Consider the following 17,610-nt stretch of genomic DNA (forward strand, 5'->3'; position numbering starts at 1 on the left):
GCCCAGCGCCTGGGCGCTGCCCTACCCTACGCGGGGCTGAGGGCGGAAAAGGGGGGCGACAGGAAGCGAGGGGGCTGCCTCCCTGCCCCTCTGTATCGCGCTTGGCAGAGCTTCCTGGAGCCCCTGTTCGTGGAGGCAGAAGGATCAGGGTGGAGGGCTGCCCCACGAGTGCGGGTGGGGAGGGAAGGATGTGTGCATCTCTCGGAGCCTGCAGCCCACATCTACCATTTTCCTTCGCCTGGCGGGGAAAGTCAGGTTGCGAGATTGGCTTTGTGCTGTCCGGAGTACTGATGGAACGCGCTTTCTTTCATTTTCCTTCTCTGCCCCACGTTAGGGTGGTTTCTTCAGTGCAGGCTGTGCTGGCCACTGGGGCAGGGATCATCATCATCCGTTCCTGCAGCAACGTGGTCTCAGACAGGTAACATCCAGTCCCAGGTGAAAAAGATACAAATGACAGGGTTAAGGAACTTGGAAGTTTTCACCTTGTAGTGGCTCACAGGCACTAGTTTTTTATCAGCACATACTGTTAGGTAGCTGATAGACTAAATGGGGAAACTTGGAGCACCATAATTAGTGCCTTCCTCCTCTCCTTGCTTCGTTCAGCACCCCTAGCCTAGGAAAAAGGAAAGTGAAGAAATGATGGTGAGAGCAAGAGTCTGAGACTGATTTAAGGTGGTGTATTAGAGGGCAGTGTAGTCCGTTGTTCCAAGTTTCTTTATAAATGTGAAAAGTACTTGGAGTACGAATTTTGGTTCTTTTAAAGTGCCCACTGAACCGGTTCCCAGTCTGGACCACTCCTTAGTCGAGATACCATATACATGTAGTACTGACAGGACCACTTCTCCCTCCAGATGCTGCCCTTGTGTTTTCCCTTTGGATTTGGTAAAAGAGGTGAAGAGTTTTCAGGTGCCTTCAGAAAACTGACTTGAGTGTTCCAGATCAGTATAGAGACAGGTCAGGAAATAAGCATTTGTTTGCAGCTTCAGTTTTTTTTTTTTTTAAATCACACATTAAAGATCAGAAAGATCTGTTCTCTTTAGTATTTACACACGGACAGAGGTGGCACTTTTTGTTTTTTAGCCGCTTTTTTCACCTGTCATCTTAGACCCACCCGCACTTGCTCCCAGTTAAGTAGGAGAGTGACAGTCAGCTGTGTTGGCCAGCCTTTCCTGATTCCTCTCTCATGTTGATTCAGCCACATCCTGCCCTGTTGAGATTTGGGTGGCAGGAGAGCCTGTTCCAGGAGAGTCTGTCTCCCTATGGCTTGCAATCTTAATTGGTTTGATCTTGCTGTTACTATTTTTATCTTTTATTCTTATACCTCTTTTTAAACAAATTAGTTATTGGCAATGAATTGTAGATGCTAAGAGAAGATGGGCCAAATGACCTTAATTACATACACCAAAGGTAAAAAGCATTTTCTTGGCTGGGTTCAATTTTTATTTTAATTGACCATTTTCTGGTCTTGTAGCAGGTACTCTCACTGCCTGCACTGTCAGATCAAACTTGAAACCAGCTTCCTTGCAAAGATGCTTAAGCTAAGATAAATGTGGCCCCATTGCACTAGTTTTAAGTTAATGTGAAGGTGAGCAGGAAGCAACTGCTATGCATTTCAGGAAAAGATATTCGTGCATAATTAACTTATGATTCTGTAACACCCATCATCGTTGGCCTCTTAGAACTAATGTGTTTTAGCAGTTGAGCATGGCAGCAAACCTGAATATGATTTTCAGATTTCTTCATTTATGTATCGTTATGCCTTGGATTTTATTGTTTGCGAAAGACACATTTTTTCCCTCCACCTCTGTGTGGGTGCATTAAGATGTGATAAAACACCTGTATCATTATTTTAAAGGCCTTGACTCAGACTACACGTTTACACACCCAATATTTTTCTGCTATATGCCGTCTCATTTTATTCTATCTCGACTGTCTATAGGATGGGGTATCTATAAATCCCAAATCTTAGGCTGAATGTAGTAGGAGTCCAAGGATTTCAGCAGGTTCTTCCAGGGTTCCAGACCTAAATTACAGCCCTAAGCAATTTTCTGCCTTGAAACATTTATATTTGGATAATGCTTTTTATATTTAAAAGGATTTTCACATTTTTCAATTTTTTAACCTTCACAGTGACTCCATCTGGGGAGTAAGATAAGGGTTATCATCTTCATTTTACAAAGAAATGTAAATCACAGGCTAGTGGTAGCTGAGATTATAATGTAAATCTCTTGCAAATACCTTTTTAGAGAATTCTACCTAGTAGGAATTGTGGTTTCAGATCTTATTGAATTAGTTCTAGGTGCAAAATATTAAACACTAGGTTCCATTCAAGGGAAGAGGTCAGCTTTTCAGCCAGGCTTTCAATAGTTCTTTCTAGTTTTTAAATTTGGAATTGCTTTAAGAAAGCAAATGAGGGCCAGGGATCTAGCTCAGTGGTGTTGCCACCTGTTCATAAGTGCAAGGTCCTGCAGTTGATCCCCAGTACTAAAAAAAAAAAAAAAAAAAGCAACTGATAGCATTGACTGGCAGGGGAATGAGTATTGTGTCTTTTTGTCCAGATGGAATCTGGCTAATTAAAGCACCTAAAAGCGTATTATATTTGCCCTAATTGCTTGTCTGCCTCTATTTCATTGTTTATTCATTAGTTGTGCTGTGGTAAGTGTGGAGTCAGCTATTCAGGAACTGAAATTTACATAGAGTCCGCTGTAGAGTATATTCCCAGTGCTGCTGTACAGTACACTGGCTCCTCAGAAAATCAACTGAGACAAGGTTAAGGTACAGATTGGAGGTCTGACATGTACAATTTAGAAATCTTGGAGTGGATCCCTTAACAAGCAGATGATTGTTAAAGGATGATTCTGATACAGATGATTCTGCTGATCAGGCAGTTTGAGAATCATAAAATTGGCTTCCTTTACCTATCATATGGATATTCAAAAACAAAAACATGCTGAGTGAATGAATGTAACCTTTCCTGGCATGGTGCATAATTTCAATTTAGATGGATTGTTTACATGATTTTTTATAGAAGATATTTAGCATTGGTAACGATACTATTAATTGTGGAGATTTGCCTTCTAATGTACTCTAGAAGGCAATAAACTATCATTTTGATTAAGCAAATACTGATTCAGTTGCACTGGACAAATGTGGACTTTCCTTTATGGTACCAGGGATTGAACTCAGTGCCTTGCACTTGTGAGGCAGGTTCAGTGCTAAGTCCCTGGCTCTTGCACTGGACAAGTAAATGGGAATACTGATGTTTGTCCCACATTCCCCTGTCCTCATATGTAACTACTATCACATAGTTTTTGAGTCTCAGGCTCATTTCCAGACCTACTTTTCTTAATGAGTAGAAGTGGGATTGGCCAGGGTTGCTTCTGTCTCCCTAGAGTAGAGTTATGTGTAGATTAAAAGAAGGCTCAGAGGTTCAGGGGTTTAAGTTGTAAACTCCCTACTATTGAGCAACTAAGGAGTTAAACTAGAAAGTTTGGATTTGTGATTGGGAACACCTTCTAAACCAGTTTCTTGGTGGGGCTGTTGTAAATTTGTAAATTTATCTATGTCAAAGTCACCTTATATTACAAAATGCCAGAAATGCATTATAAATGAGTAGCTCAAAGGCAAATAGTAATAGCAAGCTACTTACAACACACTTAAATTCACTGAGTGAATTCCTACTACTTTGCCCTGTAATTCAGTGAAAGTTGTCCACTGTCCATATTTATCAGTTTCAGCATCTTCATTACAAAGTATTTGGAATAATAACTGCTGGTTAAGTAGAAAGGTAAAGGAACATGATTTAGAAGAGATTGGTTTTTACTCTTAATTGACACAGTAATTATTTCACAGATCCATCCATATGCTTTGTTTCAGGCACTGGCTTGCCCGAGAATACGTCTGGTTTTTGATTCCTTACATGGTCTATGACTGCTATGCCATGTACCTCTGTGATTGGTGCCGAAACAAAGAGCAGAATCCTGGACACTCCTTCGTTTTTCGAAATTTCCTGAGTCAAAACTGCCTTATGATCACACACCATATGGTTATTCTCTTTGTCCTTGTGCCGGTTGCACAGGTATGGCCTTGTCGGAGCAGCCTTGGGTGCTCATTTTCTGTTAAGCAGGGTGTCCTGATCATTCCTTAGCAGTCAGGGTTGCCTGTCTTCCTCTCCTTTTCTATCATACCCATCCTCTTGTGCCAGCTGCTTTATCAGTCTAATCCCCCATGCAAGTAGTAGATGAAAAATCATTAAATCTATAATGTTCATGATCATTTTTACTGACATTATTCTTTTTTGTTTTTTGAGACAGGGTTTCGTTATGCAGCCCAGACTGGCCTTGACTCACTATTACAGAATTAAGCCACCACATCTGGCTCACATTTTTAGCAATCTCCAGCCTTCTCATTCCTTAGTGTTTTTCAAAACTTGTCTTTAATTCAGTGCAGTGTATAAATGATAAAAATATAATATGAAACAGTGTAACACTATCAAAGAGGATGGGGGAGCAATAGTTTCATGTCATAAAAACGGATTCTCAAAATCAAATAATTTCATAAAGTCTCTCCAGAATAATTTTCCTATTAACTCACCCAAGTGCTGGGCATGGTGGTGCACACCTATAATTCCAGCACTCAGGAGGCTGAGGCAACAGGATCCCTGCAAGTTTGAGGCCAGCCTGGGCTACATAGTGAGTTCAAGGGAGACATTGTGTCAAAAAAACAAAACGGGCAACCTCCCAAGTGCAAGGTCTTGAGTTCGATCCCCAGTACCACAAAAACAACAACAAAAAACTTACCCAAGCCAGTCATGGTGGCACATGCCTATAAATTCACCTACCTAGGAAGCTGAGGCTGGAGGATTTCAAGTTTGCAGAAGAAAAAAACCAAAAAAAAAAAAAAAAAAAAAAAACCCAAAACAACAAACCCATCCAATAAGGAAGAGAAATGTGAATGCAGAGAGGAAACTGGGAATTCTTGGGTGCCTATCAGTTGTCAGGCACTTGATCTAAAAGCTCATATTAGAAATTATTTGCCCTAAAATAAGAATCAAGATGGATTATGTAAAGGTGCAAATTTCCGATGAATGCCTTTATATTGTATACTTTAAATGTACCAGTAAAATTAATTTAAAAAAATTATTTGCCCTATATGATTAATGAAGAAACAAGGGCTCTAAGAGTTTATTATCTCACTTGGTGGTAAAAGTGACAGAGGTCCTACTATACTAGATTTCTTCCTTAGAAAAAGAAGTAGATTACTTGAAATTCTTTAAGGAGTTTGTGTTTATTGCTCTGGGACCCTACCATCTAGCACATATTTTGTTGAGCTGCACAGGCTCAGTGCCTTTAGCATGATTAAATTAGATACATAAAAGTAGGCTACAGAGTTCCTCCTTCCAGCTGACATTGAAACTCAAAGAAGGATTTGCCTGTAGGTCCTAGGGATTGGATCATCAAAGTCTATTGCTATGGAAGCAGCAAAATACTAACTGGGTGGGTGTACACTTGCCTATTTAGCATTTTTTCTCTCCTTGGTCTTTCTTTTTTCGAGGGGTGTGGGTGAGATTAAATCTAGGGTATGGTATGTGCTAGGCAAGTAATCTACCATTGAGCTACATTCCCAGCAACCTTTTTTATTTTCTGAGACATGGTCTCTCTAAATTACCCAAGCTGGCCTGAGACTTACAATCTTCCTATTTCATACTTCAGAGTAGCTGGGATTAGAGGCATGTGCCATCATTTCTGACTGTATCTAGTGGTCTTTTCTCTTTCATCCTGGGGATTGAACTCAGGACCTTTGCACTGAGCTATACCCCCAACCCTTTTTATTTATTTTTAATTTTTGAGAGGGTCTCAGTAAATTGCTGAATTGCCCAAGCTGGGCTTGAACTTGCATTCCTTTTTTTTTCTTTGTAGCAGAAGGGTTGCACATCCATGAAAAACAGCTTCCCCGTGTTGGGGGAGATTACAGATATGTGCCACCACACTTGGGTTATCCAGTGTTTAACTTACACTTTGTTTTTTTCCTCTTCCTCCAGAGTTTCCGGGGAGAGCTTGGAGACTTCTTTGTTGGCTGCATATTCACAGCAGAACTGAGCACTCCATTTGTGTCACTGGGCAGAGTTCTGATTCAGGCATGTATGAACAAAATGTCAGAAATAGTCAAGGAAGCAGTAGATGATGCTTTTTCGTTTGGAGACTGTAGGGTTTGGAGAAATCTCTCGATGCTAGGAATAACGGAATAGGAGACCTTTTGACAGACTTAAAGGTCAGGTGGTCATCCAAGCCAATGGAGGTGAAATTGTAGGTTTGACCCAAGCTTGATACTGCTCGTTATATTTTTCCCCTAGCCAAAAATTTCTCCAGTCCATTGTTCCTATACTCCCATCACTGGGTGGCTTAGGCCAAACTCAACATTATTGGAGAAACTGAGGCTATGGATAGGGTATGAATACACCAATGCTCAGGAATTTTTTCTTCAGGTGTCAGAACACTAGATGCATGTATAGGTATAAGCAGTTTGACAGCCCAGATCTTGATTAGTACATGCACTTGCTGTTCTTTTCCATTGCGAACCTTGGGCTAGTCATTCCCTGATGGCCTGTTCTCTCACTGACCTCATATTCTCTTTCTCCTTCTTTGACAGCGAAAGCAGCAGCACACCCTTTTGTATAAGGTGAATGGAATTGTCACACTAATAAGCTTCTTTTGCTGTCGGATCCTTCTTTTCCCCTTCATGTACTGGTCCTATGGCCAACAAGAGGGATTAAGCCTGCTCCAAGTACCATATAATATCCCTTTCTTCTGCAATGTGGCCAATGCCTTACTCATCGCTCCCCAGATCTACTGGTTCTCTCTGCTGTGCAAGAAGGCACTCCGGCTCTTTGACACTCCCCAAGACAAAAAGGATGGTTAAAGATCCCCAGAAGTTGGGCAGTGAGTGTCTCCTCACATTAGCTGCCTCCTCCACTCAGTATTCCATGGACCAAACTGTGCCCCAGGTGGCCTCAGTCTTTTGGGTATTGATAAGCGATGGCTCTGAGTTTTTCTTTAAAAATATTGCTATTACCTCCCTCTTCTAACCTGCCTTTTTGCAAAAGCACTTTTCATTGTTAACAGCTATTGGGTGCTGTCAGCTCTCTGTTAGCAGCAAAGTTGTTTTACTATAAGCCCAGGGATCCTTCCTTGGGTCTTCTCTCAAGAGCTCTGGGAGGCTGAAGCATGGGACACAGAGGTTGGTAGAACACAGTGCTAAGTGTCTGGGCACTCACCTATATTAGTGGCTACCTACTTTCCCAAGTACTCAGGGCAGTACCCACAGTACTGGGCCAGCAGAAGCAAATGATGACTTGGTTCTTAAAATGTCTTCTTGCATCATTGGCCTGGGAAGATCATGGTGGGTATGTAGTTTTTATTGTTTACTAGATAGTCCATTAACAGTTCTTTGCTTCATCCTGTCATCCATGTGTCACCACTGAATTCCCATGTTTCAGAAGTATCAGTGGCAATGGGTAGGAGGAAGGGCTGGCAACATGAAGCATTTGAGTAGGTAGGGAGGCCAAGAGAAGTTGGCACAATGTTGGCAGGCTGACTTGGTAAAAGACCAGAATTAAAGGTGTGAGCCTGCTGCAAGCCGTCACAAATTCTATTCCCATTTTAGTATGACTCCTCATGCCTAGTTTCTCCTATATCCATATGTATAGGAGATACAGGGGCAAGCCAGGTGTACCATATGCCTGTCATCTAGCACTTGGAGGCTGAGGCAGGAAGTTGGCAAGTTTGAGCCTAGCCTAGGGAACTTAGACCATCTCGAAAAAATAATTTTTTTAAATAGGACTGAGGATGTAGGTCAGTACAGGGGCCCTGAGTTCAACCCATAGTACCACAAAAAAGGAAAGCTGTGTGCGGTGGCACATGCCTGTGATGCCAGCATTCAGGAGGCTGAGGCAGGAGGACCACTGAGTTGAAAGCCAGCCTGGACTATATATTGAGTTCAAGGCCAGCCTGAACTACATGGTGAGCTCCTGTCTCAAAAAGCCAAAAAAGAGACAAAACCTCAAAACAATAAGGGCAAAGTGAAATGATGGTTTTAGTAGCTATTTACTGGGTGACTGACTCTGTCTACTCTGACAATGTGCTTTTCATATGAAGTAAAAATGGAATTCTGTACTATAGACGTGAGACGTCTCATCTAGACCAGAGTCCTTTCCCTAGAGCCTCCTAATACACCAGAACCCATTCCTATGTTGAGTACACTGCCATTTTGCTACAGAAGACTGGAGAACAAGAGAGCAGCCATTATGACCTGTGGACCAGCACCTTCACCCCCATTTGCAAAAAGGCTCCTGTGGACCAGCGCCTTCATACCCATTTGCAGATAGGATCTTCTGGTGCCAACACTAATCATTCCTTATAACTAGGATGGGTTTTGACTCTACTGCCAGGACTTTTTTTCAAGTGGTAGTAAGACTAGAATTTTTAAAAAGTGCCTTTAATTCATTGTCTACAAACTTTTAAAGGACTGAATGATTATGTAAGTGTCTCAAATTTTGACTGTTTCAGTCTAATAGGTGCCATTTAAAAACAGAACGGTATGGTTTTGTGTTTAATGACTGTTTTGTTTACGTCACTATTACAGGTCATCCATGTGGTGATTAAATTGCACTAATTTCCCAACTTATTCTCATTTGTGAAATGTTCAGTACTGACTTTTGTAATAACCATACTGTGACCTAAGTGGGCTGGCTGTCATATGCTGTAGTTCCTGCTGATGTAACAAGGAAAGGGTGCGTGTTAATGGTTTCAGCCTCCAGGGAGGTCTTGAGTCATACCTTACTGATATGTTGGTTTATATCAGTGAACCAACTGTACAAGTACATTGAAGGTTCCCAGGATCAAGCCCAATGGTCAAATGTAACTTTAGGTCTTGTCTTCACAAGTGAATCTCAGGGAGGAACTATGAAGATGCAAGGAAGCCCTATTGTTGGTCACCAAGCAGTTTGCTTAGATGGAGGGAATTTGAGTAGCGCCCTACTTTGAATGAGGGTGTGGATATGCAAATGATGGGACTTTTGTCTCCCAAAACACCATCTCCAACCAGTTATAATTTTGTAATGCCCTAGAAACCTTAAATTCTTTTTTTGCCCTGGTACTGAGGATTGAACTCAGGACCTTATGCTTGTGAGGTAGACACAATGCCGCTGAGCTACAGCCCCAGCCTCTAAATTCTCATTTTTTAAAATTGCTCTGAACACATCATTCCCTGATCCCACTCATTCATCAAAACCATGACAAATGAACCCTAGGCAAAAGGCAATTATACCCATCCTCTAAGCACATCTCAGGCATTCACCGGCCCTGGATTCAGCACAGCCCTGTCTGTGCAAATGGACAGAGTCAGGGCTGGATGGCAGTCTGCCCTGCAGCACACACTTTCTTGAGATCATCAAGAACACTGAAGTGTTTCTTGGTGCAGGCCTCCTGAACACACAAATCACAGCCATTCAGAGGTAGAGCTAGAGCTAGAAGAACACTGCTTTCCAAGTTAGTGGCCTATCCAAGACACCTCATGAAAAAGTATTAAATGTTAAAATGACTTTTTTTGGTTTTTTGATACCGGGGATCAAACTTGGGACCTTGCACTTGCAAAGCAGGCAGCAGAACCACCGAGCTAAATCTCCAGCCCTGAAATGACTCCTGAAGAGGGTCTCAGTTTTTTTTGTGGGTACCAGGGATTGAACTCAGGACCTTGTGCTTGCCAGTAAGGCACAGCACCACTGAGCTACATCCCCAGTCCAAGGGTCTCAATTTAAAAGAACATACCCTGTAATATTTTTCAATTCAGGTAGTTCCACTTTCGGGCTTATCTGCCAAAATCTAGAGTAGGAAGTTCAGTTATGAAAATATTCCTCCCAGTTTGATCTTAAAGATGATCTAAATTCAATTTTATAGTGTATTTAATCCCAAACTATTACTAGGACTCAAGACAAGAGAGTTTTATTCGTTTGTATGTTACAAATACCTAAGAAACTATTTTCTTTACACTCTTATTGCCATATGCCTTTTATCTTGTGTACAATGTAATATAACTGGAAAGCTTGTACTTCTCAGTTTTAGCCCCTACAGAACCATCATATTGGGGCCCAGCTTTTCTGACCTGCAAAGCTCAGAAGTTGCTGATTTTCTGCAGCAGGGTTTGGCGCCGCTCCTTGGGATTAATGTTCTCAGCAATGGACTTTAAGAAGTGCTGCTCATTTACCTTCTGGAGCAAGGAGCTAACAGAAGAGTTGGTCTTGCTCAGGGTTTCATAGCAGGTGAGGACTTCCAAGGCCAACACATAGAGTGGTTCACAGGTCTCTTGGGGGAGCATAGCCATGATATGCAGAACATGACAGAACACCTGAGTATAAACAAACAGGGTTTCCTGGGTCAGGTCCTGGTCTTGTCCTTGAGCCCAAGGGCCAACTGGCTGTATCAACCTAACTGAGTCCAGGAGGTTGGTCAGACTCCCACAGAGGAGTCTGACTATATGATTCCACCCTTCCATAGGAAGCCAGTTACGACAGCTCTGGCTACAGAGAAACTGGAAAGCTCTCAGGAAGAGTACAGAGAGTTGAAGCTCCTGGGCAAAGGGCTTCAGGTTGAGCAGGGGAACAAACTGAATATATTCCAGGCTATAAGGGACATGCAGGAGCTGTTTCTCTAATAGTCTCCTAGTCAACTGGTAAAGGCATTGCCACTCCTGGGGGCTGCACCAAGGCATGACTTGCACCAGGGCCACCAGAAAGCCCTTGCTGAACAATCTAACCTCTTCAGGATTGCTCACATCTACCACAAGGAGAGCAAACATCTGCTCAGAGATCCCACTGGAGATACAGCAGCACTCCATCCAGGCTAGAAGCCCTGTGCCAGGCCCATACCCTGGGTATGCCTGAGAGGTCCACTCAGCCTCAGAGAGCTTGCAGATCTCAAAGAGTGTGGTTGGCACCTCACACTTAAAGTGGCCCTCAAAGAAATTCTTCAGTCTCGGGCCTACAGTCCAGTCTAGCTGTTCCAACTTCCGGTGGAGCCAGGACAAGGACTTGATCCAGGTGTCTGGGGAGAAGGTCTCAGCATTTGCTAATACAATCTCACAGAGGAGCTGCAGGATGTGGATCACCAGATCCTTCCCCTCCAAAGAAAGGCACCGCTTTTCCTGAGGGAGCTGCCAGTATTTGCTGAAACTATCCAGGAGCCGGCACAAGCTGAAGATGAGGGGGAATGGAGAACAGGTCTGGAGCCAGTATTCCTCTAGGCCCGAATTTGCTTCTAGAGTCTGGATGAAGATTTTCAGACTTAGGTCTACCTCTACAGCATCCAGCGCCAAGAAAGGCAGGACAAATTCCTTTAGCACCTCATCTGGCTCAAGAAGAGCAGCAACTGGAATCCCTTGGGGCTTCACAGGACTCATCAGGCAGCTCAAGAGCTCCAAAAACTGCTTTTCTTCCTTAGGTGTAGAGAACTTTGTCCAGACAGTTTCTCTGAGGCATGACACCACGAAAGTGGTGGATGGATTTGGCCCTTGCTCTTCTGTGAACCTAAGAGCAGGGAAGGCAGTGAGAATCTGAGCTAGGAACCTCTGAGTACCAAGATTGACCACAGCTATGCTGCACATCTTCTTCACTGTGATTTCTGGGTGCAGTATTACCAAGCGGGCCACAGAGGCTACTGCTTTAGCCAGGCCCTGTTCAGAGGTACTCTGTGCAAGCTGGTTGAACATCATATTGAGGTCTTCCTGAAAACCCTCCAAGTAAGGCAATAACCTTTCAGAGAGGCCTTTTCGTCCCCAACAATGAAGGACACCTGAGAGCACTTTATTTTTGTCTGGCAGCGAGAGATCTGCATAGCACTCTAGGATCAAGCCGATCACTTGTTTAATCTGGGATTGAGGAATGGCTCTGTCTGTCATGCTGACTTCCATCACTGTCTCTAAGAGCCTTAGAACCAAGTCTGGCTCTCGGAAGAGAGCCCTGTTATTAACCAGGCAGGACACCCACTCATCTGTGAAGGCCCATTTCTTCTCGGAAGCAAAAATGTAGCACATTTCCATGTGCCGGTCCATCTTCTGCTCAATAATGGCCATGGCAATAGAAGCAGTAATGTCCTCAAAACCTTTGTTTTTCAGTACCATGCTGGTTTTTCTTAGGAAGTCCTTGACACACTCAGCCAATTCAGAGACCACCTGCCTCTCTTCCTTGGACAAGCTGGTGGTATCCAGGTACAGCTTCAAGTTCTGGCTGAAAGAGGTCAGACTGTCACATAGCCGGTAGCTATCGTAATTTATCCCCTGGATGCTATTGAGCAGGGCCTGCAGCTCCTCACCCCACTCCTGCAGCAGGCTGTGCATGAACTCAAATCCAAGGAAAATGGTCTCACTGGGTAGTTTGGCCAGTGAGGTCAGGCTGATATCCCTCTCTGCCTCCTTTACTTTCTCTACCAGAGCTTGTTGGTGGTATGGGTTCTGGGTGTCTGAGTTCCACACGGAGATCACTGTGGCCAGTTTGTCTAGATACATGGTCGCAGAAACTTCCTGGGGGTCATCCTCCATCAGGGCAAACACGGTCAGCATGTCAGCCAAGTTGGCCAATGTACAGCACTTCATTTCAAGGCACAGGATTCTCTTCTGGATTTGCTTCAGTCCATTAAGCAACATAGCCAACAAAGGCAAGGTTGGACACACATCTGAATCTGACTTAAACCTCTTTGGAGGATGGGAGAACTCATCTGAAGAGGACAAGTACTTTTGGGCCATGGTTCTAAAGTGAGAGAGCAGGGGATCCTGCTGATTGCCTTTGTGTTTCATCATTTCCCACCACACATCAAGGAAGAAGGCCACATCCGTGGAGGAAGTGTCTATAGTCATGTGCTCCAAAAAGCGCTCTAGTTCTGTGCGGCAGACAGTGGTAGGCAGGGCCATCAGGAGCTGGATGAAGAGTCCAGAAGCTTCCAGAGACTTGAGCAGCTCAAAAAGGACTGTGTGATTGATAGTAGGAATCATGTTGCCTACAGAGAAGAACACATCTTCCTGCCACCGAGTTTCAGTGTCAGGAGGAGTAAGAAGGTAGGGCTGAAGAACCTTGGCCCAGATGATGATCAGAGCTTTCTTCTTCCAGGCAAGTGGCTGGGAATGCACTGTGGCCGAGCAGATCTCCCTCAAGGCTTCCACAATGGGCTGCCCAACATGTTCCCAGTCAGACTTTGTTAATTCTGCCAATGCTTTGGGTCGGTACAGCTGCTCAGCCAGCAAGAATCCCCCATGTAGAATAGTCATTTCTTCACAGATATTGAAGGGTCCTATATACAGAGAAGTCAAGTAAAGAGAATGTAATAAAAAATTTTCAAAATAGCAAAGTTAGCAGTTATTAGGTTGGCTGTCATTTATCAAAGTTGGATAAGATAAAGGCTTTAACTGACATCAGTGAGAAAGGAGGAAAAGGGATGGTTATAAGAGCCACTGTGAGCTGGAGTCATTAGGACTTAGCTGAGGAACAGAAAATGACTTCCTAGCCAGGGAAAGGGGAGGACAACAGGTACCAACAGAAATGGAACATAGCTGGGTATAGGTAGTGGTAGAGCACTTCCTAGCATGCACAAGGCCATAGGATGGATCTCCAGTATGGCAGAAAGGAAGAGAGGGAAAGAATTAGGGAACACAGCTGAGAGCTAGGTGTGGTGACACGTGCCTGTTAATTCCAGATACTGTGGGGGCTGCAGCAGGAAGCTGAGGCAGAAGAATCACAAGATTGAAGCCAGCCTGGGCAACTTAGCAAGACACTCTCAAAATAAAATTTTATAAAATTACATCTCAGTGGTAGGGTGTTTGCCTAGCAAATGCAAAGGCCCTGGCTCAATCCCCAGAAGTACATATACTACACATTCACAAAAAACAGGGAACACAGGACAGGTATGGAGGGAAGAGACATTCAGTTTCTTGGTTACTTGGGAGTGTGAGGTAGAATATTAGGAAGTGTCCTCCAGCAATGACACTGCAGGGCTAGAGCTCAGACGGAATCAGGCCTGAAATGTGAATCTGGGACCAGAGAGGCTCACTGGAACTAAGGAAGTGAATGAGATCCCTTGGGAAGAGTATGGAAAAGAAAAGCTGCACTGCTGTGGCTAGAGCTTCCTGCAAAGGGCAGCCTTTGGAGCACTTGGGGAAAAAGGTTTAGAAAGAGCACAAGGACTGTACCAAATGACAGGGGCCACCAAGTATATTCTGGACACAACTGTGCGTCTCAGTGATGATACAGATGGAGGGCACAGCCCCAGAGCCACAGACACAGAAGCAATCAGATGAGCCCTCCCTTCCCTTTTTTCTCATAGCCTTACAATGGGTTTCAAACATTCTTCTGCCTTTCAGGCAAATAATTCAGCCCACAGTTCCTTTCAGTCAAAAAAATAAATAAATAAATAAATAAAACAAAAAACCAGGTAACTCATGGCTTTGCTTCTGTGGTAGAAACCAGGAGGCAGCTACACACTGTACCAGGTAAAAAAATGAAATTATTTCCACAGACTTATGAAAGACATCCTGAAGTTTAACCAGAAATGATTTAAATCCTAGTTCAGCCATTAGAAAGCTATGTGATCTGGGCAGCTTACTTCTGAGTCTCCCTTTTGCATACATGTGTGTAATACAGACTTCATGGTATAACTGAGGATCAAATGCTATATACTAGCCAAACCCTTGGCACTGGAGTGCTGCTGTTTAATCTCTTAATCTCATCTCCCAAGGATGGGAGAGGGTAAGGGTTTAGAATCAGATTAGGCCTAGGGATGCAGCTTAGTGGTCCAGTGCTTCCATAGCCTATGAGGCCCTGGGTTTGACCTTCAGCAAAAAGCAAGATGGGAGTGGTGGTACACACCTGTGATGCCAGCACTGAGGAGGCTGAGGCAGGAGGACTGCCCAAGTTTGAGGCCAGCCTGAAATACATAGACCGTCTCAAAAAACAAGGGTATTTAGCTCAGTGGTGCTGCTGCCTGCCTCACAAGCACAAGGTCCAGTGCTCGCTTCAGTAGCACAAGCACAAGGTCCCGAGTTTGATCCCTGGTACCAAAAAATTAATTAATTAATTAACTTAAAAAATTAAAAAACTCGAAAAAACAAAAGTAATGATGTGTGTGTGTGTGTGTGTGTGTTCCCTGCCCCATCTATTTCCCTGCCCCTTTAATCAGGCCATTGGGCCAGGGATTTAGCTCAGTGGCACAGCACCTGCCTGGCAAGCTTGAGGTCCTAAGTTCAATACGTGGTACCAATAAATAAATAAAAATTTAAAAATCAGGTCAATTACCTGATTAAATATTAGTAAATGCTGGTTCTCCAAATTTTTCCTTTGTTGTTAGGATCAGAATCTCTCTTTTTGTGTGTGTGTGTACCAGGGATCAAACTCAGGTCCTTGCGCTTTTGAGGCAGGAAGCAGGGGAACAGAATCTTGTCACTCTTCCTAAAAACATGAAAGGCAGTGGTAAACCATTTGCTAGCATATGCAAGACCCTGGATTCAATTCCCAGTACTGCCTCCTGACCCCCAAAAAAGCCATAAACAGAGTATGGTGGCTCATGCCTGTAATCCCACTACTTGAGAGGTTGAGGCAGGAGGATCACTGAGAGTTCGACACCAGCCTGGGCTACACAGTGAGTTTCAAGGCCAGCCTGAACTACACAGCAAGATTCTGTCTCAAACAAAACAAAATAAAAACAGAAGAATCATGAAAGGACAGGTACTAGGGATGAACCTAGGAAGGACTACATCCCCAGCACTTTTTATTTATTTTTGAGACAGATCTAAGTTCCCCAGCCTGGCCTTGAGGTTGCAATCCTCTTGTCTCAGTCTCCTAGGTAACTGGGATCCCAAATGTGGGCTACCATGTCCACCTTGGGACATAACTCTACCATGTTTCTTTTGGCCCAGAAACTAAAATTAGAGTACAACCACTGCTCACAACACCAGTGCTCCTAATGCTTCTCCCTTTCCCTGGGGATGAGACATACCAGCCCTTTGGTCCCTCAAGATCACATCTTTCCCATTTTTACAGGCCAGAAGCCTGCACAAAAGTACTGATTCTAGAAGTCTAAAGAATGTCCTACCCTGTCAACTTTTATGTGAGTATAAATGGCCAAGAATCAGCACTGCTACATAACCCACTTATGAAAGCAATCCCATCTTGGCTCCTAGTGTCCAGGTCACACTCCCAGGGTCTAGGTTACTGGGGGGAGGGTCTTTCTGGGAGTTGGAGCCCTTCTTTCTGATCAGAATGATCTCCCAGGGGCGCAAAGCACATTTCCTTGTCACTCTGTAAATTCAACTTTATTGCACTAACATCTCAGCAGATGTTTGGCCCCCAACACCTGCCTTCCAGACACTAGGTACACATGCTACTAGAAAAAGCCCCAAGAGCAGTTAACAGCTTATCTCTAACGGTTAACTGGTGCAGGCGAGTGCCTACTTCTTTTGTTAAGTGCTTGCTTAACTCTGGCAGGCAATGCACTACGTGGTACACGTATAAAATCTTTTAATCTTTAAGACAACTCTCTGAAGATTATTATTATGATTCCTGTTTTAAAGTTGGGAACATTAAGGCTCAGGCACAATTTGCTCAGGGCGTCCACAACCACAAAGTGGTGTGATGGAGGCAAAATGCCACAGTTGCAGGATTCCACAAACTCTTCAAGCTTTGCTACTGCACCACTGCAGAGCTTGCTCTGGGGAAAGCCACAAGTCTTTAAAGTCTACTATTATTAGCATGTCTTTTGGGGCCGCACCTCTGGTTCTTCTGACAGCCTCCTAAGAGCCCTTCCCTCTTAAGAGCACACCCAGGAGGGTGCGGAGGCTTGGCAAGGTGCCATCGATTTCTAGCAGCTCCACCCTCCCTCTTTCAAGATCTCCTTGGAAAGAAGCTGCACGCAGGTTCATCAGCAAGCGCCACCTCGGCCGCTGAACCCCTCCCCAGAACTGCGATCTGGACGCGAGGCGCCCTGCTCCACCGCACCATACCCAATACTGCGTGCACGTGGCCACAATGAAAACTTCCTAGAAGCTCTGGGAGGAAGAAAGTATCATTATCCCCATTTTATCGATGAGTCCCGGGGTACAGATAGTGAACTTGCTCAAGTTCTTAGCTGATGTTCAATACATGAGACCGTCAGGTCGTCCGTGATTCGCCCCGCGCGTACTGCCAGCACAGCATGGCCCAAAGCACGTGCACATCCACGGCTACATCTCGGGGATCCAACTTCACACACATTCGCAGGGATTTTCCCCGTGAAAGGGGAAGGGGGCGGAAGAGGGAAAGAAGCAGGGCAAGGGGCAGAGAGGCCTAGACCAGAGCCGGGCCTCCCGCCGCCGGGTCTCCAAGGACACTCCCAGCCCGGAAGTTTTTTTGGCCCGGGCCCGCGCGGGCGTGCACAGCTAGACGGGCACGTCGGACCGCTCTGCCTGGGAGGCGCGTTGAGGGATGCGGCCCTGGCGGGCCTGGGTAGGGGAGCCGTGCACCCACCTAGGTCCATGGCGACGACGCTGGCGGAGGTTGCGAGCGCAACGCAAGTGCCACGGCACAATGGGAGGCGCGGG

The 17,610-nt window shown here is 44.5% G+C and overlaps 2 protein-coding genes across 4 annotated transcripts; one reads left to right on the forward strand and one right to left on the reverse strand.

Moving 5' to 3' along the window:
* Nucleotides 1–222: 222 nt before the first annotated feature.
* Nucleotides 223–9,718, forward strand: Tlcd3a (TLC domain containing 3A). 2 transcript variants are annotated; one of them, XM_010642177.2, is made up of 5 exons: nucleotides 223–418; nucleotides 3,877–4,078; nucleotides 6,041–6,136; nucleotides 6,649–6,678; nucleotides 8,641–9,718. In XM_010642177.2, the coding sequence occupies exons 1-5, from the start codon at nucleotides 291–293 to the stop codon at nucleotides 8,668–8,670; spliced, it is 486 nt and encodes a 161-aa protein (XP_010640479.2). In that variant the 5' UTR covers nucleotides 223–290; the 3' UTR covers nucleotides 8,671–9,718. The 2 variants fall into 2 exon arrangements, with proteins under 2 accessions (XP_010640479.2, XP_010640478.2); XM_010642176.2 differs by lacking the exon at nucleotides 8,641–9,718 and having other exon boundaries at nucleotides 225–418; nucleotides 6,649–7,806.
* Nucleotides 9,719–9,988: 270 nt separating this feature from the next.
* Gemin4 (gem nuclear organelle associated protein 4) lies at nucleotides 9,989–17,608 on the reverse strand. 2 transcript variants are annotated; one of them, XM_010642184.3, is made up of 3 exons: nucleotides 17,537–17,608; nucleotides 15,332–15,484; nucleotides 9,989–13,334 (listed from the first exon to the last, which is right to left on the reverse strand). In XM_010642184.3, the coding sequence occupies exon 3, from the start codon at nucleotides 13,309–13,311 to the stop codon at nucleotides 10,168–10,170; it is 3,144 nt and encodes a 1,047-aa protein (XP_010640486.1). In that variant the 5' UTR covers nucleotides 13,312–13,334; nucleotides 15,332–15,484; nucleotides 17,537–17,608; the 3' UTR covers nucleotides 9,989–10,167. The 2 variants fall into 2 exon arrangements, with proteins under 2 accessions (XP_010640486.1, XP_010640484.1); XM_010642182.3 differs by lacking the exon at nucleotides 15,332–15,484 and having other exon boundaries at nucleotides 9,990–13,334; nucleotides 17,537–17,604.
* Nucleotides 17,609–17,610: the final 2 nt, after the last annotated feature.

Source organism: Fukomys damarensis, unplaced genomic scaffold, assembly GCF_012274545.1.
Source record: "Fukomys damarensis isolate Sample0158 unplaced genomic scaffold, DMR_v1.0_HiC HiC_scaffold_13, whole genome shotgun sequence".
Classification (NCBI taxonomy): domain Eukaryota; kingdom Metazoa; phylum Chordata; class Mammalia; order Rodentia; family Bathyergidae; genus Fukomys; species Fukomys damarensis.

Excerpts from the sequence above, each read along its gene's own strand:
- Tlcd3a (XM_010642176.2), top strand. The coding sequence starts at position 291 with ATGGAACGCGCTTTCTTTCATTTTCCTTCTCTGCCCCACGTTAGGGTG. Across the intron at positions 4,079-6,040 it reads TCCTTGTGCCGGTTGCACAG|AGTTTCCGGGGAGAGCTTGG; the intron begins GTATGGCCTTGT and ends CTCTTCCTCCAG. Across the intron at positions 6,137-6,648 it reads TGGGCAGAGTTCTGATTCAG|CGAAAGCAGCAGCACACCCT; the intron begins GCATGTATGAAC and ends CTTCTTTGACAG.